The 23,285-nt window shown below is 45.8% G+C and overlaps 1 protein-coding gene and 4 non-coding genes across 5 annotated transcripts; 3 read left to right on the top strand and 2 right to left on the bottom strand.

Moving 5' to 3' along the window:
- Positions 1-411: 411 nt before the first annotated feature.
- Trnal-caa lies at positions 412-527 on the top strand. Its single transcript has 2 exons — positions 412-449; positions 482-527. It is a non-coding gene; the product is annotated as a tRNA-Leu (tRNA).
- Positions 528-3,796: 3,269 nt separating this feature from the next.
- Positions 3,797-3,869, top strand: Trnak-cuu. The gene has a single exon. It is a non-coding gene; the product is annotated as a tRNA-Glu (tRNA).
- An 8,472-nt stretch (positions 3,870-12,341) lies between these two features.
- Positions 12,342-12,414, top strand: Trnak-cuu. The gene has a single exon. It is a non-coding gene; the product is annotated as a tRNA-Lys (tRNA).
- A 2,223-nt stretch (positions 12,415-14,637) lies between these two features.
- On the bottom strand, positions 14,638-14,753 carry Trnal-caa. Its single transcript has 2 exons — positions 14,716-14,753; positions 14,638-14,683 (listed from the first exon to the last, which is right to left on the bottom strand). It is a non-coding gene; the product is annotated as a tRNA-Leu (tRNA).
- A 1,021-nt stretch (positions 14,754-15,774) lies between these two features.
- Positions 15,775-17,416, bottom strand: LOC121836590. The gene is made up of 3 exons (XM_042291529.1): positions 17,171-17,416; positions 16,059-16,738; positions 15,775-15,865 (listed from the first exon to the last, which is right to left on the bottom strand). Exons 1-3 carry the CDS (start codon positions 17,414-17,416, stop codon positions 15,775-15,777), a joined length of 1,017 nt encoding a protein of 338 aa, XP_042147463.1.
- Positions 17,417-23,285: the final 5,869 nt, after the last annotated feature.

The raw sequence follows: 23,285 nt of genomic DNA, 5'->3' as shown, positions 1-23,285 counted from the left end.
TCTTATTTTAATATATGGGTCCTATGGGACATGCGTTTTTTGTGTTATTTTATAAATAGGGAAGCAGGGATTCATTGTGAAGACATACTTGAATTTAGTTGTATGTGTAGTTGGTCACTGTTGCCTTGTCATGCAAACACTGTTACAGGCCTGGTTAACTTACCGGAAATAATTTTATATGGGAAAGTATTCGACCGTTATAATGCGCAAGAGTTGAGTTTCAAGGTTTGTTAATTTCGCTCCTAGCATTAATTTAGAAAGTTTCGGTGCACAAAATGGGGGCGTGTGTGAATCACGCCGCTGACATTACTTTTACGTTTTTTTTTAGAGTTCATTTACACATGTTACATCATATTTTGATTTACAAACGAGCCAGGTGTCAGTTTTCAGATAAATTAGGGGATGTCCGTTGTCAGGGTGGCCGAGTGGTCTAAGGCGCCAGACTCAAGGATTATTCCTTGTCCCAGCAGGGGTTTGAGATTTCTGGTCCACAATTGTGGGCGTGGGTTCGAACCCCACTCCTGACACTATTTTTTTAAAGTTTTATTTAATTTTTTTTTTATGTTGTTACTGTAATGCAAAGAGAAACAAAGTGGCGTCGTGCCACTTTGTTTGTGCATTTGGGATTCAATATTTCACTGGGACTCCAGAGTACTGTGAAAAAAACAAAAACCTTTAATGAATTGCGCATGGGGTACGCTTCCTGCCAGTTGAATTGACAGACTCTGTGTCGTATGATTTCATTGTGCTACTTGGCTAACGCTGTATCTGGAAGAGCCGCATGCGTGGCAGTGCGCGGCATGCCGATATAAATGTAGAGCCTGCGTGTCGGTAGTTTTATCAGAGAACCATACAAATACAAGAAGTGTATCGGGGTCTGAGAGATGTCCCGGATTGGTGGCCAGTCGCCGACGGGCTGGTAGCATTAAGATATTTTTATTCATTCAGAGTTGGCCGTAGCACGGCCTGTGTGTTGAAAACATGCCTGCCTTTACGAGTCTCTTTACGCACTAAAACATTCTGGCAACAAATCTTTAAAAAGTTGGTGCTTGTGCAACAAAACAACGCCGAAATAAACGCAGGAAAGAGGATATAGACCGAAAGAGGACAAGGTGAGCCGTTCCTGTTCCCGTCCATCTTTACGCTTGTGTTTAATTTAGCGTTTCTTTCTTCTTTCCTTTTTTTTTTTTGTACAAGAAGAGTGTAGCATCTTCTCACAATGGTCAACTCATATAAGATTTATATTTCATTAAAAAAACACGTCGATATACCGTTAAGACAGTGGTGGTGCAGTCGAGTTGGTGTGAATTTACCATTCTTTTAAGCCGCCTGAGACGTGGATGGAGAGCGAGAAGAATCCAACGTGGAAGAGAGAGGAACAAAATGATAGAAGGTAACGTTTCAAACTCTACTTTAGGGTTCATCTGGTCATGGTCGTGGCAATCCTATTTCTTGAAAAGTGTTCGCGCGACTGTGCTTTATCATTGGGGTCTCCTTTTGCTCACTGGTGATATAGAGGCAAATCCTGCCCACTGACGAAGGAACAGGAGGCTAAGCTTGACCTTGTGACTAATGTGGTGCAACGACTTGAGATCAATGCAAGTGTTCTTGATTCCATCAATAAGCTTTTACAGAATCATATTACCCTAACGGATAACTTAGAATCATTAACAAAAAGAGTCTAAGAGCTGGAAACTAGTAGGGTACGTTGTTGGGCTAGTTAATTCATCTTAGAAAAATATATAAAATAGCGCAACAGAAAGACAAGGACAAGAAGTATACAGGACAAGCGCTAACTTTCAACTAGTTTTATTCAGGAAAATTGACCACATATATACACACGACAGGCAAAGCAGCACCACGTAAAAGTTGATTAATTTTTCACCCGATCACTCAAAAACTGAAATTCATTACAATGAAGAACAATAGAAGTGTCGCTGACACACGCCGTCCCACTTTTTTTTTGATAAAGAAAGCTTCCAATAGCTCTTGAGCGACCGTCTCTCGGCTTCTTCCTAGTATCCGTATCTGCTGAAGTCGCGGAACACAGCCACACGTGTTGCAATGTATTGGCAAATGCGAGCCATATTTATTATTTACTGATAATGCGTGCTCCCGCGTGCTCGGTAACTGATGCACCGCCCCGTCTGGCCGATGTGTACCTTACCGCAACTCAGTGGGATTTCGTAGACCACACCCACTGTGCAGTCCACGTAAGGGGTGACGTGTTTCTTATCACATGGCATTTTCGCCTTCTCATCAGAAATGCGGAAGCACAACCCAGTCAACTTCTTTGTGGCAGTGAACACACCAGGAACATCGTACTTGCTTGCAACTTTGTTCAGATTGTGGGCAACCTTGTAGATGTACGGAATAACTTCTGTTCTTGTTGTTCTCTGCCTCGTTGGGACCTTTCTTTTCAACCCCTTCATTTATTTATTTTTTTTTTTTGTAGGGCGGTCTCCGCCACAGTAACCAAGACCAAACACGGGAAGCGCCGAAACGCATCCCCCCTTATGGTCGCCATTTTGGTTCATAAAATCGACAGTTTCTCCTTGATTTCTCTCTCCATTCTTGGCGAGCCAATCCGAATTTCCGGTGACAGGTTGCTTTATCGAGCCATTTCTTCAATACCAAGGTTTTGTTATCCCCATACTGGCGAAGCAAGCGCCCGTCTTCGCACAGCGCCACTTCTTGTGGTGTCAGTGCTTGGCGGCACTGAAAAATAATTTTCCTGTCGTGAAATACGCAAGAATAATACCGTTAGAAGATGTATCTGTATGCGTCGGGATTAACACGCTCCCCCATTATTTGCTACAATGTCGATTCGTTCAAATGACCGTTGTTCGCTAAAACGTCGTTCGCTCATGTGATATGGACCAGACCTGAAATGAGTCGATATTCGCTTTTTTCTATATCAGACAGAAAAAAAAAAAAAAAAAAAAAGAAAAAATAAGAAAAGAAAGAAAGAAAACAAGATAATAAGAAAGAGAGTTTTGGGGCGATTCACACGGAGGTTGAAACAGTCTTTCTAGGTATACAGCGGTATAACTTTATTGTTTGCAAATAAATAAGTGCATGTGTGCTGTAGTCTAGAACTTGTGACAGCGCACTTTCAATCAATTTACTGTAACTTTTTTTTTTTGGAGAGTAAACTGTAGTTGTGGAAGGAAATCTCGAAAAAGAAGACTTGGGCTGGAACAAAACTAAGTTACAAATACAGCCGCACGCTAACAAATATATCCAGTTACATTTACACCTGCTCAAAAAAAAAAAAAAAAAGTATAAAAATTTCAAATGGCTTTACGTTTTTCGGTCTTCCGAGAAACACGTTTTAGACTGAGTGAACCATGTGGTCGGTTTGCCTTGCTGCATACCCGACCCGGAGGAATAACACGGAGCCAACGGTTTCAACAACAAGAAACTACATTTAATTGGACATGGACAAAACGATTAACATTGCTACCGGCGCTGCCGGAGTCCAGGCAGTGACTCTCCGTGCGCCGCCTCTGATCTGCCTTATCAAGGCGGCGCATCCGATGTGCGCGTGGCTGGCGTGACGTCGCCGCCACGCGGGAAAAGTTCGGCTTGAGCCTCGCAGTCGGGCAACTTGGCTTGGGAGCCGCCAGGGTGCCCACAACCACGACGCCTGGTCCACTGCGTTCGTTGTTGTTTCTGTCTTCATATAGCTTTGGACCTCTGCCAGCGGCACGTCTCAAGGTACTCAGCATGCCAAAGTGGAAAGAAATACGTATCGTTCGTTAGATACTTCCCGCCCTGAAAAGCTGCCATCGTCGGCCGGCTAGCTCAGTCGGTAGAGCACGAGACTCTCAATCTTGGGGTCGTGGGTTCGAGCCCCACGTTGGGCGGAGAGTTCTTTTTATTTTGCCGCCTTCAACATAAAGTTTATCGGCGGCTTTGTAACGACACGCATCTCACTTCCAACGTCATTGTGAGCCGTGTTCGGTTGTACTACTCTATACTTATGATCAAAACAAAAACATCTAAAAAGGTTGTTTTGTTTTTTTTTTTCTACGAGGAGCACGAGGTGGTAAAGCCTGTTTCAGCAGCTGTTTGTATCTCGAGTGGCATCCATCGCAGAATTGATCCTGGCTCCGTTGGCTTGATGTGTGGAACTTTCTAAAATGGAAAAAGCAGAGCTTAGGAATTATCAGAGCGTGGACGTTACTCAGGAATTATCAGAGCACGGAGGTTACTCAGGAATTATCAGAGCATGGAGGTTACACAGGAATTAACAGAGCATGAAGGCTACTCAAACCTCTCATGTCATATATAAGGAAATTCCTGAGCTCCCAGCACTTGCATACAGCTCGGCGAGGTAACTTTATTTCCAAGAAACTGAAACCCTTTAGGAGTTCTAAGCGCCAGTTCTTGGTATCAAGGCCTGATTGTAACTTCACTAGAAGTTATGTTAATGAAATTGCATCCGATCGCCTGTAAGATCAGTTTTGGACCGAACCTTCCTTGTCCGTATGACCACAAACAGAACCCCCGCATTATTATCAGGCGACTACTCACGACTCCGGGAACTTACTCGACTGGCTCATGCTTCATGCACGTGATGGACACGTATTTTTTACGCACTCGGGCGCAGTATTGCGGACCTCACCGAACCCTCGCTGTCGCTCGCTCTGCCACAGAGGCGGATATGCAAAAACTCTAACTAATGAAAAAAAAAAAAAAAAAAAAAAACCGCAAGAATTAATGTTTTTGTTTGAAAGCTTTCGAATGTGTTCTTTATTCTTTTAATACTGGGCCCTTAACCCGACTTTTTTCTTTCATATCGATTATTTCTTTCAGCGAGTTTATCTATCGTTCTTGGCACTTACGTTTCGAGAAAGGGGCGTACGGCAACGTGATAAGGTTTTATCTCACTACTAACATTTCCTTGGAGGACGTACACGTGGAACACCGAATGGCGATGAGAGCCACAAAAGGTTCTGCTACGAAGTAATTTAGTTACAGGTTACTCGGGCCAACGTGTAATTCAGTTGCATTTTGAAAAATCTTTCTACAAATTTCACCTATTCAAGTTACTTACAAAATAACTCAGTTAAAGGGGCGGTGCAACAATATTAAATTGGAATGTATTTTCACTTTACACGAGCCTAATGGCACTAGTGGAAATCAAGGATACTCGCATGCAACGCCATTGACTAGGAAACTCCTTTGTTGCGCTGTAATTTGGAGGACAAAACCGAGTGTTTTCATTCAATCTCTCCTTTGCAAAATGTGATGACGTAGCTGGGCGGTAGCAGTACCGCCCAGTGACGATCTTTGAATGCGGCTTATAGATTGGACCCGAGCATGGCGTGGACACTCGATTTGAGCTCGTGATAATTGATAGCTCGAAACGCATTCGGGTAGTGTCCTGTGTCCAATCGCTGCAATGACGACAACAGCCAAACCATAACAATGTCTGGAACTCAGCGCGTGTCCTGTGCCTTGCCAACCCCAGCGCATGGCTATGATCAACATTGGCGGCATAGAGTCGGCTCCAGATCACGTGGCCGCTTGTTCTGGTTGCGAGTTGAGGGGGTGAACTCTGCTCGTTTTTCTTTACTTTTTTTAGTGACTTCGATTGCGTGTGGTGAAAAACGAACGGGTATTTCACAAGTCATTAACGTCAGGGATCCGTTCTAAGCGGTATTTGCGCAAAATACAAAAATCGTTACATCGCCCCTTTAAATGTCCTAATTACTCTCGCTAATCCGATCACAATCTTAATTTACTTTCTCTCTCTTTCAATCTCTAACTACTCTCAAAATATATGATGTCGAGATGTGCTGCTGCTGACCACCAACCGCTTGTTGGCCGACGAAGAAAAGATGCGATCAGTTCGGTGATCTCCTCACAAGAGTGTGCTGAGAAGTGGCAACACATAGCATCGATGTTGAGACGAAATCATTCTTAATCTGTGTATTGGTCAGCATAATTTTGATCAGTATAACTAAAATGGGGAAGTCATCACAGGTACTGAAATATCATCGTGTAATTTAGAATGTATTTGGTTACCCTAAATTGTGCTACACTAACTTCGAATATTTTAATATTTTTTCAGCCCTGCAGATGGCCTTGAGTGCATCTAGCACACTCCTTGTGACAGTTCACAATAATGGCAATTGTGTGAAGTATATAGGTGTCACTTGCCCCGGCGCAGACATGCGCACGCTACCTTTCATCCCACGAATGTCCAATCTCACGATTAAATCATTCTAGCTTACTGCAAAATATATAAAAATAAAAGAAAAAAGGCTTGCATGTCTATTCCCCTTTTAAAGCACTCTGGAATCTATAGTCGGTGGCAGGTTAATTAAAAGTTCGGGGGAAGCTCCTCCCACCTCTTTCCCCTTTAGCAGAGCGAACGCTGGAGAGGATGTCGCCTCGTCTCCAGTAATCCCTCTGCCAAAGTGGAAAGAGGTGGATAAAGTTTCCCCTAAACCCTTAACCCGCCACCTAATATAGTAATTACAGTAAGGGTGCAGCATTTATCAGCCTTATGAAGCTTCTCAAAAAGGTATTTCCCTTTAGACGCAAGACACCCATCAACGTTTGGATTTTGTGGAATCGAAATGAATGCATCTTGACTTCGATATTCCCGAAATATATAAAACCATTTTGTTTACTTCATGCGTACAGTTAATTGCACACAAGTCAGAGTTTTTTTTTTAAATGTAATTTGTTTACGATGCCGTGCTCATCGCATTATTTCTCGAAAACGTATTTGAGTCAATGGCGATGTTCTACAATTTGATTTTCTAAGTGAGAACTGAAAAAAAAAAAATTGTCTGTCTATAATTGCACTATTGAACGGTACAACCAACGAAAAATAAATAAATGGGGTCTAATATGACCACAAAAGGAAATTTTGATTTAAAAGCGAATCAACAAAGAAAAACGGGGAGGCAGCGAAACTACTAAATCGGGTACGAGCTTGTGTTTTTTCAGCGGGCATTTATCGAGTGTAACGTAGCGTTCGTCAAATACTTCCCCCCCTGGAGAGTTCCCATCGTCGCCCGGCAAGCTGATTTCAATTTCGAACGCGGTGGCATGCGCACGTGGGATGGAACGCTCCGCTGTGAGCTCGATGACGGCGGCTCCGAGCCGTGGTGATGCCGTACGCGGCGATGTTCCAAATCACTACGCAGTGATACTGCCTACCCTGCCGACAGGAGAAGCCATGAAATGCAGCCTTATGCTGCATGCTGATACCCGGGGGCGGCCGTACCGTGCTGAAGACTTCGTATGGCCTCTGAACCAGGTGGGAGTTCGGGAAGACGTAGCAGGACTTGGCGCGTTTCAAATGGGGCACGTCTGGCTGCTGAAGCTGCACACCACCTCCGCAAAAGAGAAGCTTCCGCGAGAGGGGACCATGCTGGTGAAGGGGCGACCATACCTAGTCATTGATCCAGAAAACGAGAGCTGAAGGTAAAGGTCCACTGGGTGGCTTTCGACGTATCTGCAGACGCCCTTCGACGAGACTTCGAGCCATACGGGGAGGTCAAGGGTGTTACCCGCGAGAAGTGGAGAATCGAGGGCCTGGCAGACGTGGATTCCACTACCGTCGTCGTACGCATGATGCTCCGTCAAGACCTAACACCGGAGTCCCTGCCGCATCAGCTCCGCCTTTGCGGAGGCGCGTTGCTGGTTGTTGTCCCCGGACACGCACTGGTGAGCCTCCGCTGTCGACGCACAGGACACATATGGCGCGACTGTAGAGTGCCGCGGTGCGAGGAGTGGCGAGCCTTCGGGCATGAGGCCTCGGATTGCGTACGGTCGTACGCTCGAGCTGCTGCCAGCAAGACCACCGACAGCCAGGACAGAAACCTCGTAATGGATGAGGAAGAGGCCGAGGCGGCGGCGACTCCAGCCGAGAGGATTTCTTCGCAAGACCCTCAAGCGTCCGGTGAGCAGTAACGCGCACTGATAGCGATGCCGGAAGGTCAGGTCTCCGCCGTAGCACTGACGGCAGAAATCACTGTTGCTGAAAATGAGCCAAACGCGAAGAACACCAATGAGACGACACCGGCGCAAAGGACCCGACTGACGCACTGGACGCTAGAGATGGTACAGCAATGGAGTTCGCGACTGAGGCGATCAAGCGGCAGCTCAGCGACACGGAGCAAAGAACCGACCAGACGCTCCAGCAGACTAAGGGTCCCTGGTTCGTAGTGACGAGCAAGAGGGGACGACGCGCTCGCCGCAGTCGTTCTTCGTCTCTTCCCAGGTAGAGCGAGAGCGGAACACTTCCGGTTAAAGCATGGCTGGACGAAGATGACATATTTGTTCCCTGTACAGTGAACTGTATCTTATGCAAAAGTCCCGAGTCGATAGAGCATGTGTTTTTTAGACTGTTGGGACGCGGTGCTCTACTGGGATGTACTGCAGCGAACTCTTAAAAAGGAACTTCCTTTAAGCGCACACAGGATACGTTTTCTGCCTCTTGCCCCGACCGACTCTGTGTCGTATGATTTACTTATGGTTATAGACTTACACAGTATCTGGAAGAGCCCCATGGGAGTGCGGCATGCTGACGGAGTTGCTCGACCAGTATGTCACTATTTTACTCAGAGCAGTAGTCAGATTAGAGCAGTGTATAAGGTTTTGGGAGATGAGCCTGATTGGTTACCAGTCCTAGACGGACTGGTCATATTAAGATCATGTTAATCAGTCTGCGTCAATCGTAAGTCAGCTTGGCCCTTTCTATAAGTGCTTCTGAAGGTATATTGTGTAAATAAATAATGTCTGGCAAAAAAAAAAAAAAAAAAAGTCGCTTGGCTACTTTAGTCGGTAGAGCATGAGACTCTTAATTTCGGGGTTCGAGCCCCACGATGGGCGGATATTTTTGTTTTGCCTCTTTCAAAATGATAAAATTGTATCGGCAGCTTTCAAATGGGACAGATGTCGCTTCCATCGTCATTGGGAGGCTTCTTCAGTTGTACTACGTACTCAACACTTATGATCAAAACTAAAACATCTAAAAAACTCTTTTTCTTTTTTTTCTTTTTTTTCTTTGTTTTTTTGCGAGGAGCACGGAATGTTAAAGTTTGCTCGGGAGACGTTTGCATCTAGTGTGGCATCCATCACAGAATTTATCCTGGCTCCATTGGCTTGATGTGTGGAGCTTTCCAAAATGAAATAGCAAAGCTTAGGAATTATCAGAGCATGGAAATTACTCAAATAACAGACGCACGTATCAAATATAAGGAAATTGCTGAGCTCCCAGCACTTGCACACAGTTCGGAGAGGTAACTTTATTTCCGAGAAACTGAAACTCTTCAGGAGTTCTTAAGCTCCAGTTTTTAGTATCAAGACCTGATTGTAACTTTTTTAGAATTTATGTCAATGAAATTGTATCCGATCGCCTATATGCTCTGTTTTGAACCGACCCTTCCTTGTCCGTATGACCACGAAACAGAACCACCACATTATTAACAGCGACTATCCACGTCTCCGGGACCTTACTTGACTGGCTCATGATTCATGCGCCTGATGGACAAGTATTTTTACGCACTCGGGCGCCGTAGTGCGGACCTCATCGAACCCTCGATACCGTTTGCTCTGCCAGGGAAGCGGATATTCAAAACCCCTAACTAAAAAGAAAAAAAAAACAAAAAAAAACACAAACATCATTACAAGACTCAATTTTGTTTGTTTGAACACTTTCAGATCTGTTCTTTATTCCTTCAATACTAAGCCATTAACCCGACTTTTTTTTTTTCTTTTTACTTGTATCGATTATATATATCAGCGAGTTTATCTATCGTTCTTGGCACTTACGTTTCGAGAAAGCAGCTTACGGCTATGGGATAAGGTTCTATCGCACTACTGACATTTCTTGGAGGACATACACATGGAACAACGTATGGCGATGAGAGCCACAAAAGTTGCTGCTACGAAGTAATTTAGTTACAGTTACAGTTACTCGGATTAACGTGCATTTTAGTTCATTTTGAAAAAAATCTTTCGGCAAGTTTCGCATATTGAACTTACTTACAAAATAACTTAGTTAAAGCTTCTAATTATTCTCGCTAATCCCCCCACAATCTTAATTTACTCTCAATCTCTAAATACTTCCCAAATATATGATGTCGAGATGTCCTGCGGCTGACCTCATACCGTTTGTTTGCCGACAAAGAAAAGATGCGATCAATTCGGTGATCTGCTCAAAACAGTGTGCGGAGAAATGTCAACACGTAGCATCAATGTTGAGACGAAATCATTCTTAACCTCTGCGTTTGTCACCATAATTTGATCAGTATAACTACAATGGGGGAGTTATCACGCTTACTAAAATATCATCGTGTACTAGAGAATGTACTTGGTTACCTAAACTTTGCTACACTAACTTCGATTATTTTAATCTTTTTTTAGCCTTGCAGATGGCCTTAAGCGCATCTAGCACGCACATTGTGACAGTTCAACATCATGGCGATTGTGTAATGCATATGAGAGTGGATTACGCCAATGAAGACAGGCGCACGCTAGCCTTCATCTCAAGAATGGCCAATTTTACGATTCAATCATCATACTTAGCTTACTGCACAATATAAAAAAAAAGGCGAGCATGTATATTTCCCTTTTTGAATCACTCTGGAATCTATAGTAGGTGACTAATTCATTGAAGGTTCGAGGGAAGCCCCACCTTTTTCCACTTCATCAGAGCGAATGCTGGAGAGGAGGTCCCCTCTTTTCCAGTGATCCCTCTGCCAAAGTGGAAAGCGGCGGGATAAGTTTCCCCTGAACCGTCAGCTTGCCACATACTATAGTAATTAATCAATCAATCAATCAATCAATCAATCAATCAAATCTTTATTCAACATTGCACAGATGTTGGGGGCGCAGACAAAATGCCTATAAAAGGCTTGACTAAGGGTCTGCGCCCCAGTAAGGGTGCAGCATTTATCAGCCAAAAAGAAAGCTTCACAAAAAGGTATTTTTCTTCGGACTCAAGACCGCCATCAAAGTTTGAAATCTGTGGAAGTGAATTGAATGCATCGTGACTTCAATATATCCGCAAATATTAAAATATTTTTTTTACTTCATGCGTACAGTTAATTGCACACAATTTTAAGTTTTTTTAAATATGTAATTTGCCTACGATGCCGTGCTCATCGCATTATTTCTCGAAAACGTATTTAAATCAATGACGATGTTCCACATTTTCACTTTCCAAGTTGTTAAGTAACGAAGGATTTTGTTAGAAATAAGTAAGATTTGTTTTAGAAAAGTCTATCTTTCTACAGCTGCGTCGGCATTTTTTTTTTATCTGCCTTTGTTTGTGGGTGCATTTTTGGGCGTCTTCCGCCCCCAGGCGCGGGGGCCTTCGAGCAGCCGCCGGGCTCGGTGGAGAAGAGTCGGACCCCGGTCGTTAAGAAACGTCTCGGGTTTCAGTTTGGGGCGCCGGAACACCCCTGTCTTGGGCTTCTGTCCGCACTTGTGGCTTTTAAGCGGGTGTGCTTGTGTCTGGGCGTAATTCGCCGCTTAGTGTAGAAAACTTCGCTTTTAGTCGACGCAATAGCTTAACTTGGTGGCGCCAGTCAGAGGGCGAAGAAAGCATATAGTGACTCTACAAAGAATTTGGGTTTGACTGTTGAGGTGTCGGAGGGGGGGTCACGTTGACAGCTCGCTCATCATTGGGTAAGAGTGTACCAAGTGACAACGGGCAAATTTGAAGTGATTGGTCCGTCTCTGGAGGGAAAGGAGGCCCCTACGAGTCTAGAAAAGGGCTGCAGAGAGGATTCTCAGAGACTCGGCTTTTGAGATCAGGCAGATTCGGCTCTTGAGACTGGGGGACTAAAGTATGGGTTTTAATTTTGGGAGTTTTGTCATGTAAATTACTGTTGACTTGTTGTTTTGTTTTGAAATAAACGTGGCCACACTGGCCACCGTAAACCAACCAACGTCGTAATATGTCCAGCGGGATCGAACAACTTTTAGTTGTTCGATCTTATTTCTTATTCGACTTCCCGGGGGGCTTGCATCGGGCGAACATGATCATTGGTCGTCACCATCCTGACCGGCCCCCTCTCCCCACGGAAAGTTGACTTAAGTGAAAGCTAAAATAAATAAAAATAGAATTTTTCTTTCTATACCTTCTACCGTTTGGTTCTACCAAACGGTAGAACCAATGAAAAATAAATAAAGAGTCTACTATGACCAAAAACGGAAATTTTGATTTAAAAGAAAATCAACAAAGAAAAATGGGGAGGCAGCGAAACTACTCAATCGGCTACGGGCTTGTGTTTTGTCAGTGGGTTTTTATCGAGTATAACGTTGACTTCGTTAAATACTTCCCGCCCTCAAAATTTGCCACCGTCGCCCGGCTAGCTCAGTCGGTAGAGCACGAGACTCTTAATCTCGGGGTCGTGGGTTCGAGCCCCACGTTGGGTGTTCTTTTTTTGTTTTCTGGCTCTTTCGACATTGCGGAACAAAAAATGGCGCAAAAAAGACAAGGCGCTAACTTTCAACTAGTTTTATTCAGGAAAAGTAAACATATATATACACGCGACAGGCAAAGGAGCACCACGCAAAAGTTGATTAGTTCTTTTCTCGATCACTCAAAAGCTGAAATTCATTACAATGACGTACAATAGAAGTGTCGCTGACACGTGCCATCCCACTTTTTTGATAAAAAAAGCTTCCAATAGCTCTCGAGCGACCGTCTCTCGGCTTCTCCCTAGTATCCGTATCTGCTGAAGTCGCGGAACGTAGCCATACGTGTTGCAATGTATTGGCAAATGCGAGGCCGAGGACAAAAAGACCAGAAGTTATTCTGTACATTCACAAGGTTGCCCACAATCCGAAGAAAGTTGCAAGCAAGTACGACGTTCCCGTTGTGTTCTCTGCCCCAAAGAAGTTGGCTGGGTTGTGCTCCCGCATTTCAGATGAGAAGGCAAAAGCGCCATGTGTTAAGAAACACGTCACCCCTTACGTGGACTGCACAGTGGGTGTGGTCTACGAAATCCCACTGAGTTGTGGAAAGGTATACATTGGCCAGACGGGGCGGTGCATCAATGACCGAGCACGGGAGCACGCATTATCGGTAAAAAACAAATATGGCTCGCATTTGCCAATACATTGCAACACGTGTGGCTGTGTTCCGCGACTTCAGGACATACGGATACTAGGAAGAAGCCGAGAGACGGTCGCTCGAGAGCTATTGGAAGCTTTCTTTATCAAAAAAAGTGGGACGGCATGTGTCAGCGACACTTCTATTGTTCTTCATTGTAATGAACTTCAGTTTTTCAGTGATCGGGTGAAAATTTAATCAACTTTTACGTGGTGCTGCTTTGCCTGTCGTGTGTATATATATGTTTACTTTTCCTGAATAAAACTAGTTGAAAGTTAGCTCCTGTCCTGTATACTTCTTGTCCTTGTCTTTCTGTAGCGCTATTTTATATGTTTTACTAAGATGAATTAACTAGCCCAACAACGTACCCTACTAGTTTCCAGCTCTTGGACTCTTTTTGTTAATGATTCTAAGTTATCCTTTTGGGTGATATGATTCTGTAAAAGCTTATTGGTGGAATCAAGAACACTTGCATTGATCTCAGGCCGTTTCACCACATTAGTCACAAGATCAAGCTTAGCCTCCTGTTCCTTCGTCAGTGGACCAGGATTTGCCTCTATATCACCAGTGAGCAAAAGGAGACCCCAATGATAAAGCACAGTCGCGCGAACACGTTTCAAGAAATAGGATTGCCACGACCATGACCAGATGAACCCAAAGTAGAGTTTGAAATGTTACCTTCTATCATTTTGTTCTTCTCTCTTCCACGTTGGATTCTTCTCGCTCTCCATCCACGTCTCAGGCGGCTTAAAAGAATGGTAAATTCACACCAACTCGACTGCACCACCACTGTTTTAACGATATATCTACGTGTTTTTTTAATGAAATATAAAACTTATATGAGTTGGCCATTGTGAGAAGATGCTACACTCTTCTTGTACAAAAAAAAAAAAAAGGAAAGAAGAAAGAAACGCTAAATTAAACACAAGCGTAAAGATGGGCGGGAACAGGAACGGCTCCCCTTGTCCTCTTTCGGTCTATGTCCTCTTTCCTGCGTTTATTTCGGCGTTGGTTTGTTGCACAAGCACCAACTTTTTAAAGATTTGTTGCCAGAATGTTTTAGTGCGTAAAGAGACTCGTAAAGGCAAGCATGTTTTCAACACACAGGCCGTGCTACGGCCAACTCTGAATGAATAAAAATATCTTAATGCTACCAGCCCGTCGGCGACTGGCCACCAATCCGGTACATCTCTCAGACCCCGATACACTTCTTGTATTTGTATGGTTCTCTGATAAAACTACCGACACGCAGGCTCTACATTTATATCGGCATGCCGCGCACTGCCATGCATGCGGCTCTTCCAGATACTGCGTTAACGAAGTAGCACAATGAAATCATGCGACACAGAGTCTGTCAATTCAACTGGCAGGAAGCGTACCCCGTGCTCAATTCATTAAAGGTTTTTGTTTTTTTCACAGTACTCTGGAGTCCCAGTGAAATATTGAATCCCAAATGCACAAACAAAGTGGCACGACGCCACTTTGTTTCTCTTTGCATTACAGTAACAACATAAAAAAAATAAATAAAACTTAAAAAAAAATAATGTCAGGAGTGGGGTTCGAACCCACGCCCACAATTGTGGACCAGAAATCTCAAACCGTTGCTGAGACCAGGAATAATCCTTGAGTCTGGCGCCTTAGACCACTCGGCCACCCTGACAACGGACATCCCCTAATTTGTCTGAAAACTGACACCTGGCTTGTTTATAAATCAAAATATGAAGTAACATGTGTAAATGAACTCTAAAAAAAAAACGTAAAAGTGATGTCAGCGGCGTAATTCACACACGCCCCCATTTGTGCACCGAAACTTTCTAAATTAATGCTAGGAGCGCAATTAACAAACCTTGAAACTCAACTCTTGCGCATTATAACGGTCGAATACTTTCCCATATAAAATTATTTCCGGTAAGGTAACCTGGTCTGTGACAGTGTTTGCATGACAAGGCAACAGTGACCAACTACACATACAACTAAATTCAAGTGTGTCTTCAAAATGAATCCCTGCTTCCCTACTTAAAAAAGAACACAAAAAACGCATGTCCCATAGGACCCATATATTAAAATAAGATCACAAAAACTACCCATATGTATAAATTTTAAATATTAAGTGGATTTATCAGCGGACATTACAATTTTAAGTGGTCTAAAACACTTCCCCATATCTTATAGGTGTATTTGTTTATTTTATCATATTTATTTGTTTCCTTCCAACATGAACGCCAGAAAACCATCAAGTTGTGCGGACCACCTGCGGACTACGTTCAGTGCGTCTTCAAATTCAAACGGCCGCATGATCGTTCGAACTAGCGTCTGCTCTTTCAAACGTTTCTGCTTGTCGTCTGCTCTCTTAGACGACGCCGGTCCGTAGAACAAATGTTTACCCGGTACTTGCTATAAGAAGCAAGTGCAGGCCTCAAAAGACTTAAGTGTGAAAGTTGGTAAGCAGGCTCGGTGTAAACAGTAGATACAAAAAAATGTTGATCATTGTTACTATAGTGTCCTAAGGACACGAAGGAGGGGTCGACTAGTCCATTCGAACATTGAACGATAAAGCGTTTTTAATGCGAGTCATAGGTTGCCAGATCACGTTATGGTATGTACAGTGTTGCCAACATAAAGGCAGAACACAACATCATCCCCCCTTGAAAAACGAAACAACTAAGCGAAAAATGGCTAATTCATATGAAAGTCTTGCAGACGGGAGGGACGCCGTCGTTCTCTTGTCGACGGTCCTCTGCGAAATCCGTTCGTCCACGTCGTTCCTTGAGCCTGTGTAGGCGCCGCAGAATCTTCCAGTCGATGTCTAACAACAGGACATTCATCTTGTGACACTTGTACCGGTGACGTCAAAACTTCCCGACGTTGTTCTTCAACGGAATCTGGTCCAATCGTAATTTGTATTGGCGTCGCCGAAGCTGTTAGGCGATGTTCCTCAACCGAGTCTGCGCCTCCAGAAACTTGCCATGGTGTTGCCAAAGCTTCGCTATTTTCCCCAACGGAGTATTCGCCTTGATTGTCCGAGACGGTTCTCCTGGCTGACTGTTCTTGATCTCCAGGAACGGGTAGCAAGTGTAGTAACCGTTTACTTCTTTCCGTGACGCACTCCTCAGGCACAGCCACCAGCTTGGAGGCATTCCAGCTGCGTCCGTCTTCTAAGCGGAAAGTGCCTGGACCCAACTGTTTCTGTATTTTCAGAGGTCGGGAATATGATAGCTCACCCTTACCACCACTTGTGGGTTTACGGACCCGTACGTAATCTCCCTCCTTGAATTTTGGAGTTTTGGCACTTCTTTTCGCGTCTGTATACTCCTTCGTCGAGCGCTGCTTGCTTTGGACACGAGCTCGTAACTTTTCCATTGCCGTGGCTAGCTCCTGCAGGAAGTTCTTTGACGGAAGGCCCATGATGTCAAGTCGGGTCCTTGGTTGGCGACCGTGGAGGAGCTGAGCAGGAGACACTCCTGTGGTCGAGTGTGGGGTAGACCGATATACGCCCAAGTAGTCCACGACGGCTTCTTTAAGCGGTCGTCCTTCCAAAACTGAAACTTGAATAAAGTTCTTCAGGCTCCTGTTGAATCGTTCGACCAACCCATTGGCCTGTGGGTAGTATACCGACGAGATACAGTGGTTGATTCCTCTTTGGTTCAGGAAGTCTTCAAAAAGCTTTGACTTGAACTATGGCCCGTTGTCTGTTACGTGTTCTTCCGGATAGCCCTCCCGACTGAACACGCCTCGCAAGAAATTTATCACCGCTTGTGACGTAACTGTATTTGCAAAACAAACTTCCGGCCACTTGGAATGATAGTCCACAAGGGTGACGACAAACTTAGGACCTGCGGTGGTCAGGTTCAGCGGACCCACGATGTCCATAGCCAGCTTCTGCCAGGGCTTTTCCGGGAGAGTAACTGGACGTAGTGGTGCCACGACCGGTTTGGCCGACTTGTCCGCTGATTGGCACACATGACAGCTTCGCACGGCACACTTTACCTGTCTGTCCATCCGGGGCCACCAGAACTTGTCTCGAAGTCTTTGTTTGGTTTTCACGATGCCAGGGTGTGCCTCGTGTGCAAAAGAAACCAAGTCCAAGGTCAGAGAATCCGGCACAACAACTTTGTCTTCCCTGAAGACTATGCCATCCACCATGGACAATTCTTCCCTAAGCTGGAAGAACGGCATCAGCTCCTGATTGAGCATCCTCTTTGCTGGCCATCCCTTCTCGAGGTACTTGGTCACTAGCTGTAGGGTAGGATCCTTGGCCGTTGCGACTTGCACTTGATCCTTGGTGATGCAAGATGACACCAAAGACACATTTTCTTCCTCCATCGTCAAACGTGAAAACAGCGCAAAAAATTTGAACAAAGGACAAGTGAAAGAAGTGCACGGACAAAGCGCTGACTGTCAACTAAAGTTTAATTTTCAGGCGAACCAGAAAAATAAACACAGAGCATAGGAAAGAACCAATAAAGACACAAAAAAATTTACAACCCAACCGACAAGATTTCCACCACGTCATCACCCTCACACATGCCTGCCATTCTCCCTGATAAAAAGGACCTCGATCATCATCCCCCAAGTGCACCGACGGTGCGCTCACACATTGCCCTTCCCCTTTAGATAAAATGAAAAATGCCTCATCAATCTCCCTGGCGGTCTTACTTTTATTGCGCGCCAAGATCGTCAAGTCATGAAAAACAGGTACGCAGCCGCACCTACTGCAATGTACCGCTAAGTGGCCAGCGGGGGAGGAACGGACTGAAAGGGAATGTTCCCTCGCCCTCTCGTTCACGCACCTCCCCGTTTGACCAATGTACACCCTACCACATGTGAAGGGGATCTGATACACAACCCCCACTGCGCATGGTACAAAAGGAGTGCGGTGGTTTACATCACATTGCAAATCATTGTTCCTCCCTCGGTTGACAGCGGTGCACAGGCGTGACAACTTCTGGGGTGCTGAAAACACCACTGGCACGTTAAACTTATGCGCCACTCGCTTGACCTGATGAGAGAGGGCGTGGAGATAAGGCACCACCACCAGTCTTGTTGTCGGTTTTTCTCTCCTCTTAGGACTGGGTCGGCCCCTGAACACCTTTATGAGGGACTCTGCCACGCCCACAATTAACGTAAGAGGGTATCCCGCCGATCTCAGCCTAGATACCTGAAGCAAAAGACTGTTCTCACACCTATGATGGCATGGCTTCAGCAGAGAAGCCCTCATACACCCCGTAGTAACCGCCCTCTTCACAAGCTTAGAGTGCGCTGAACCGAATGGAAGAACACCCGTCTTTTGAACGTGGCTCATAGGACCAACATATATGCGACGGCTGCTTAATTAGCGTCAGGTCCAAAAACTGTAGTGCTCCTGCTGATGGTGTCTCGAACTTAAAGGATAAACTGGGGGAGCACTTCGTAAAGCAGGCCGAGAAATCCAAACTCGCGCCTTGAGGGCTCAGGCTCTGGTTGTCATTGTACAGCACTAGGTAGTCATCCCCATACCGAAACACTCTCAAAACCCGACAGCCCAAAGAGATTGCAATAGACCTGTCACACCTCGCCAGATATATATCACTGGGGACCGTTGCCAAACTCGATCCGATACAGATCCCACTCTTTTGCAAGTAAATTCCACTTTCAAATGTGACATATGTGGAGCTCAAGTAAAAACTCAATAATTCCAAAAAGGAATCCACCGCAACACCCGTCGAGTTCATGAAGGCAACCGAACCACTTGCCTCCATGCACTCTCCCACAGCTAGCATCAATTCATCATGAGGGATCGAATAAAACATGTCCTCAACATCGTAGGACACGAACTCACAGCCTCCCGGATTGTCTTTTTTTAGGAAATCCACAAGGGCATCAGAATTGCGAATGAGAAAAGGGTACATTGCAGTAGGTGCGGCTGCGTACCTGTTTTTCATGACTTGACGATCTTGGCGCGCAATAAAAGTAAGACCGCCAGGGAGATTGACGAGGCATTTTTCATTTTATCTAAAGGGGAAGGGCAATGTGTGAGCGCACCGTCGGTGCACTTGGGGGATGATGAGGTCCTTTTTATCAGGGAGAATGGCAGGCACGTGTGAGGGTGATGACGTGGTGGAAATCTTGTCGGTTGGGTTGTAAATTTTTTTGTGTCTTTATTGGTTCTTTCCTATGCTCTGTGTTTATTTTTCTGGTTCGCCTGAAAATTAAACTTTAGTTGACAGTCAGCGCTTTGTCCGTGCACTTCTTTCACTTCTCCTTTGTTCAAACTTTTTGCGCTGTTTTCACGTTTGACGATGTTAAACCAACCAGCCCAACTTACCGCCTTGTTGTTCTTCCTCCATCTCTGGCTCTGCTGCTGCCACCAAAGGTAGTCGGGACAGCGCATCTGCGATAGCATTGTCGCTGCCTCTTTAATAAACGATGTCGAAATTGCAGTAAAGGAGTCTCGCTGACCACCTTACAATTCGTAGTGGCCTCCTGCCGGAACCTCTAGACGATAACAGAGTCACCAGCGCCTGTTGATCCGTTCTAAATAGGAACCTTCGGCCCTAGAGGTAGATGTGCCAATGTTCACAAGCAAACAAACACGCCAACGCCTCCTTTTCCCCAGCAGAGTACCTGCGCTCGGTAGAAGTCAGTGACCTGGATGCAAAGGCCACAGTGTGTAGCTCTTGCCCAGCTTGTTGCTGAAGGACGGCTCCAAGGCCAGTGTTTTATGCGTCGGTGGTCACAACTACTGGAAGGTTAGGGCCGAACATCTTGATGACGGGACATGATGACAGAGCCTCTTTGATCTTCTCAAAACTTCTCTATGATGCGTCATCCCAAGTAAATGCCTGGCTTTGACGCAGAAGTTTCCTGAGAGGCTCGACCACATCAGAATAGTGTGGGACAAAACAAGAGTAGTAGCCTGCGAGTCCCAGAAACGACCGCAACGCCGAGACATTCTTCGGTACTGGTGCTTGAACGATGGCACCCATCTTCGAATGCGGAGGAGCGAGGCCCTCCTTGCCCACCACGTGTCTGAGGAAAGAAAGCTGGTCCACGTCGAACACGCCGTTGTCATTCAGTTGGAGTCCAGCCTCGGAAATGCGCCTCAGGACACGTCTCAGGTTTTCTTGGTGCTCGCTGGTCGTCCTCCCCCACACAATGACATCGTCGATGTAACAGAGAACCCCACTGCATCCTTTCAGGATGAGCGACATCATCTTTTGGAAGGCAGCCGGCGCTGATGCAAGTCCGAAACAGACGCGCTTGAACCTAAACAGACCATCGTGGGTGACGAAAATTGTTTTGTTAACTCGCGGCTGTCGGGCGTCAGTTCAACCTGGTGGTACGCAGATGCCAAGTCGAGCTTTGAAAACCTGGTAGCACCCACCATCTGGTGCAGCAGCTTCTCAGTATGGGGAAGTGGGAACCCATCCACGATGATGACTTTGTTTGGTTCCCTCAGGTCGACGCACAACCGGATCGTGCCGTCCTTCTTCCGAACCACGACAATGGGCGAGGTCCATTCCGCTGCATCCACCCGCTCGATGATGTCAAGACGTTCCAACCGTTGCAACTCTTCAGACACCTGTTCGCGCAACGTAATGGGCAATCTGCGTAGCTTCGCAGCGACTGGCTTCACCGATGCACGCACCTTGACTTGATGAATGAAGCCCTTGGCCAGGGGTGCTATGTTGCGCTTTTTGGACTCCCAGGAGACTAGGGAGAAGGAAGTGACGTCAACGACACAGCAAACGCAGATTGGATGTTGACTGAAGAAAACAAAATCAACACCCAATCTGCGTTTGCTGTGTCGTTGACGGCAAACTCCAGCAAACTCCTTCAGCTCTCGCTGAGTCTGTTCGATATGCCTGCCGGGGTCGATCGCGCGGTTTAGTGTCAGACTCGTTCCCTCGAAGAGCAGGCGCTCGCGTATCTGCTCCGACGCTGTCCCCTCCAAGAGCTGATCGCGTATAGTCTTGTCAGCTACCTCTCCAAAGTTGCAGTCCGACGACAACTCACGAAGGGCGGCGGCGTAGGCTTCGAAGGCTTCACCCGGCATTTGACGGCGCTGACGAAAACGATGTCTTTCCATCAGTTCGTTCGTCGCAGTCGAGAAGTGGTTGTCCAACACGGCCAGTGCTTCGTCGAATACGTTCTTTTCGTCATGCCCTTCAGTGACTCCTTCCTTTCCTTTTTTTTTGATGACCGATCCCTTACAAAAATATGTATGGACACTTCTAGGACGTTCTATAGAGCACCGTCCATAGGCAGAACAAAAGGCGTCTATAGGAAGACCACGACCTCTGTTGCCTCCGTGAAGTCGTCCTATGGCTGCCCTATAGAATATTGGCCAACGGACGTTCTATGGACGTCCTATTCTATGGATGATGTGTGGTCATCCTATACCCTCTCTATGGTAAGACGCCATATAGGGTCCATAGGGACTCTATAGGGTGTCTACACAGGGTCTTTACGGTGTCTATAGGGTGCCTGCAGAAAACCCATAAGAAGTCTACAAGGAGTCCCTAGGGAGTCCACAGGGAAGCCATACAAGGTCTACACGGGGTCCTCATGGGGTCTGCAGAAAAGCCATACAAGGTCTACAGGGAGTCCCTACAGGGTCCGCAGAGAAGGCACGCAGTCTGCATGGGGTCTGCGACGGGGTCTGCGACGGGGTCCGCACCGACCAACGTTTCTAGAGCAAGTCAGTTGGGAAACGCTAAAGAGCTTGCTCTGAAAAAGCGGAACAGATCTATACTCGAAAACCCAACTAATTGCGATCGCATCGCCACCATTCCACCCGCAGCGGCCACTCGGATAACTGCACGACTGCGTGTGCTGGTTTGGGACTATCGATATTCGACAGCATGTGACTGTTCTGCTTTGGCTTGAATCGGCCACTTTGGCGCCGAAACATGTACGGTAGAAGAGGGGTTTCAGGGATGCCAACCCCCGTCTCCCAGGTGGACGCGCCGCGAATTGCAACCAAAGTTAGGACGCACCCAAGTCGAAACGTGCTACCTGAAGTCGCCGGTGAGGCATGGCTGTAAAAAGAAATATTAATTGTGCCGCAAAACCCTGTAAGCTAAAAGTGTATGCAAACATCACGCCCTTGTCATTTTGTACTATCTCCAATAAAGGTTTCTACAAAAAGAGCTTTTTCCCATTTGTTTTTACGCAAAAACGTGCTCTGTAAAAGTCATTTTAAAGAGTGTAGGGTCCTTAGGGGTCTGCAAAGAAGCCATAAAAGGTCTATAGGGAGTATGTACGGGGTTCACAGGGAAGCCATACAGGGTCTACACGGGCTCCTTATGGAGTCTGCAGAGAAGCCATACAGGGTCTGCACGGAGTCCCTAAGGGGTCCATAGAGAAGCCACTTTAAGCGATGGTGGTACCGCGGTGTGAGAATCGCACTCCCTAGCTCCTGGATGATTGGCCTCATAATAAAATGGCTTGCCTACACTTTCCTGACGTGAAAAAAAAACATAAAGTAAGGTTTTGATACTGCGCCGTGTACAGCATAACTAGACTTTTTTACGCGTCGCGCGCAGACCCAGCCTAGTATACCGCTGTTTTACGACGATCATCCAGATGACCGCAATTTTGATAGGCACCAGTGCGCCCCCTATGGGTTGTGAAAGTTGCGAATATCTACGGGGGCCGCAGCGACCCACATATATCTACCTCCCACTGAGAAAGTAAAAACATTATTCCGGCACATACTAAACACTTCCATCTCCACAATGAATATACCCTGAGGTTGGATATGCCTCCAGACATCAATGTAACATATTGATACCCGGAACTTAAATGTAACATATTGACACCCGGAACTTAATTGACAACTCTTTAACTCGGACACCTCGCTACACCTAAAGAAAACGCCTACCCTGCATCATTTCATTAATGTACCAATATATAGCTCACACCATAGAGAGGCAATAGGATGTCAATAGACTCACCAGGACCATAGAACGGAAATAGGAAGGAATGAAAAACTTTTTCTTTCGCGAAGATCTCTATAGCGTTGTTGTGTCCATTCTGTGGCAAACCAGTGGTACATAGACGGTCTAAGAACTGTCTACAGGAATCCATAGGATGGACAAAGGGGTAATAGAACGGCAAAAGAATGGACATAGGACGTCCATACATATTTTTGTAGGGGATGCCGGAGGAGCCGGTGCTACACTATTGTAGATCCGCTGTCCTTCCAGGC

This window comes from Ixodes scapularis, unplaced genomic scaffold, assembly GCF_016920785.2.
Source record: "Ixodes scapularis isolate PalLabHiFi unplaced genomic scaffold, ASM1692078v2 PGA_scaffold2__306_contigs__length_199485367, whole genome shotgun sequence".
Taxonomy (NCBI): Eukaryota; Metazoa; Arthropoda; class Arachnida; order Ixodida; family Ixodidae; genus Ixodes; species Ixodes scapularis.
The sequence above is the reverse complement of the archived record's forward strand: the minus strand, read 5'-3'. Positions and strand labels throughout refer to the sequence as shown.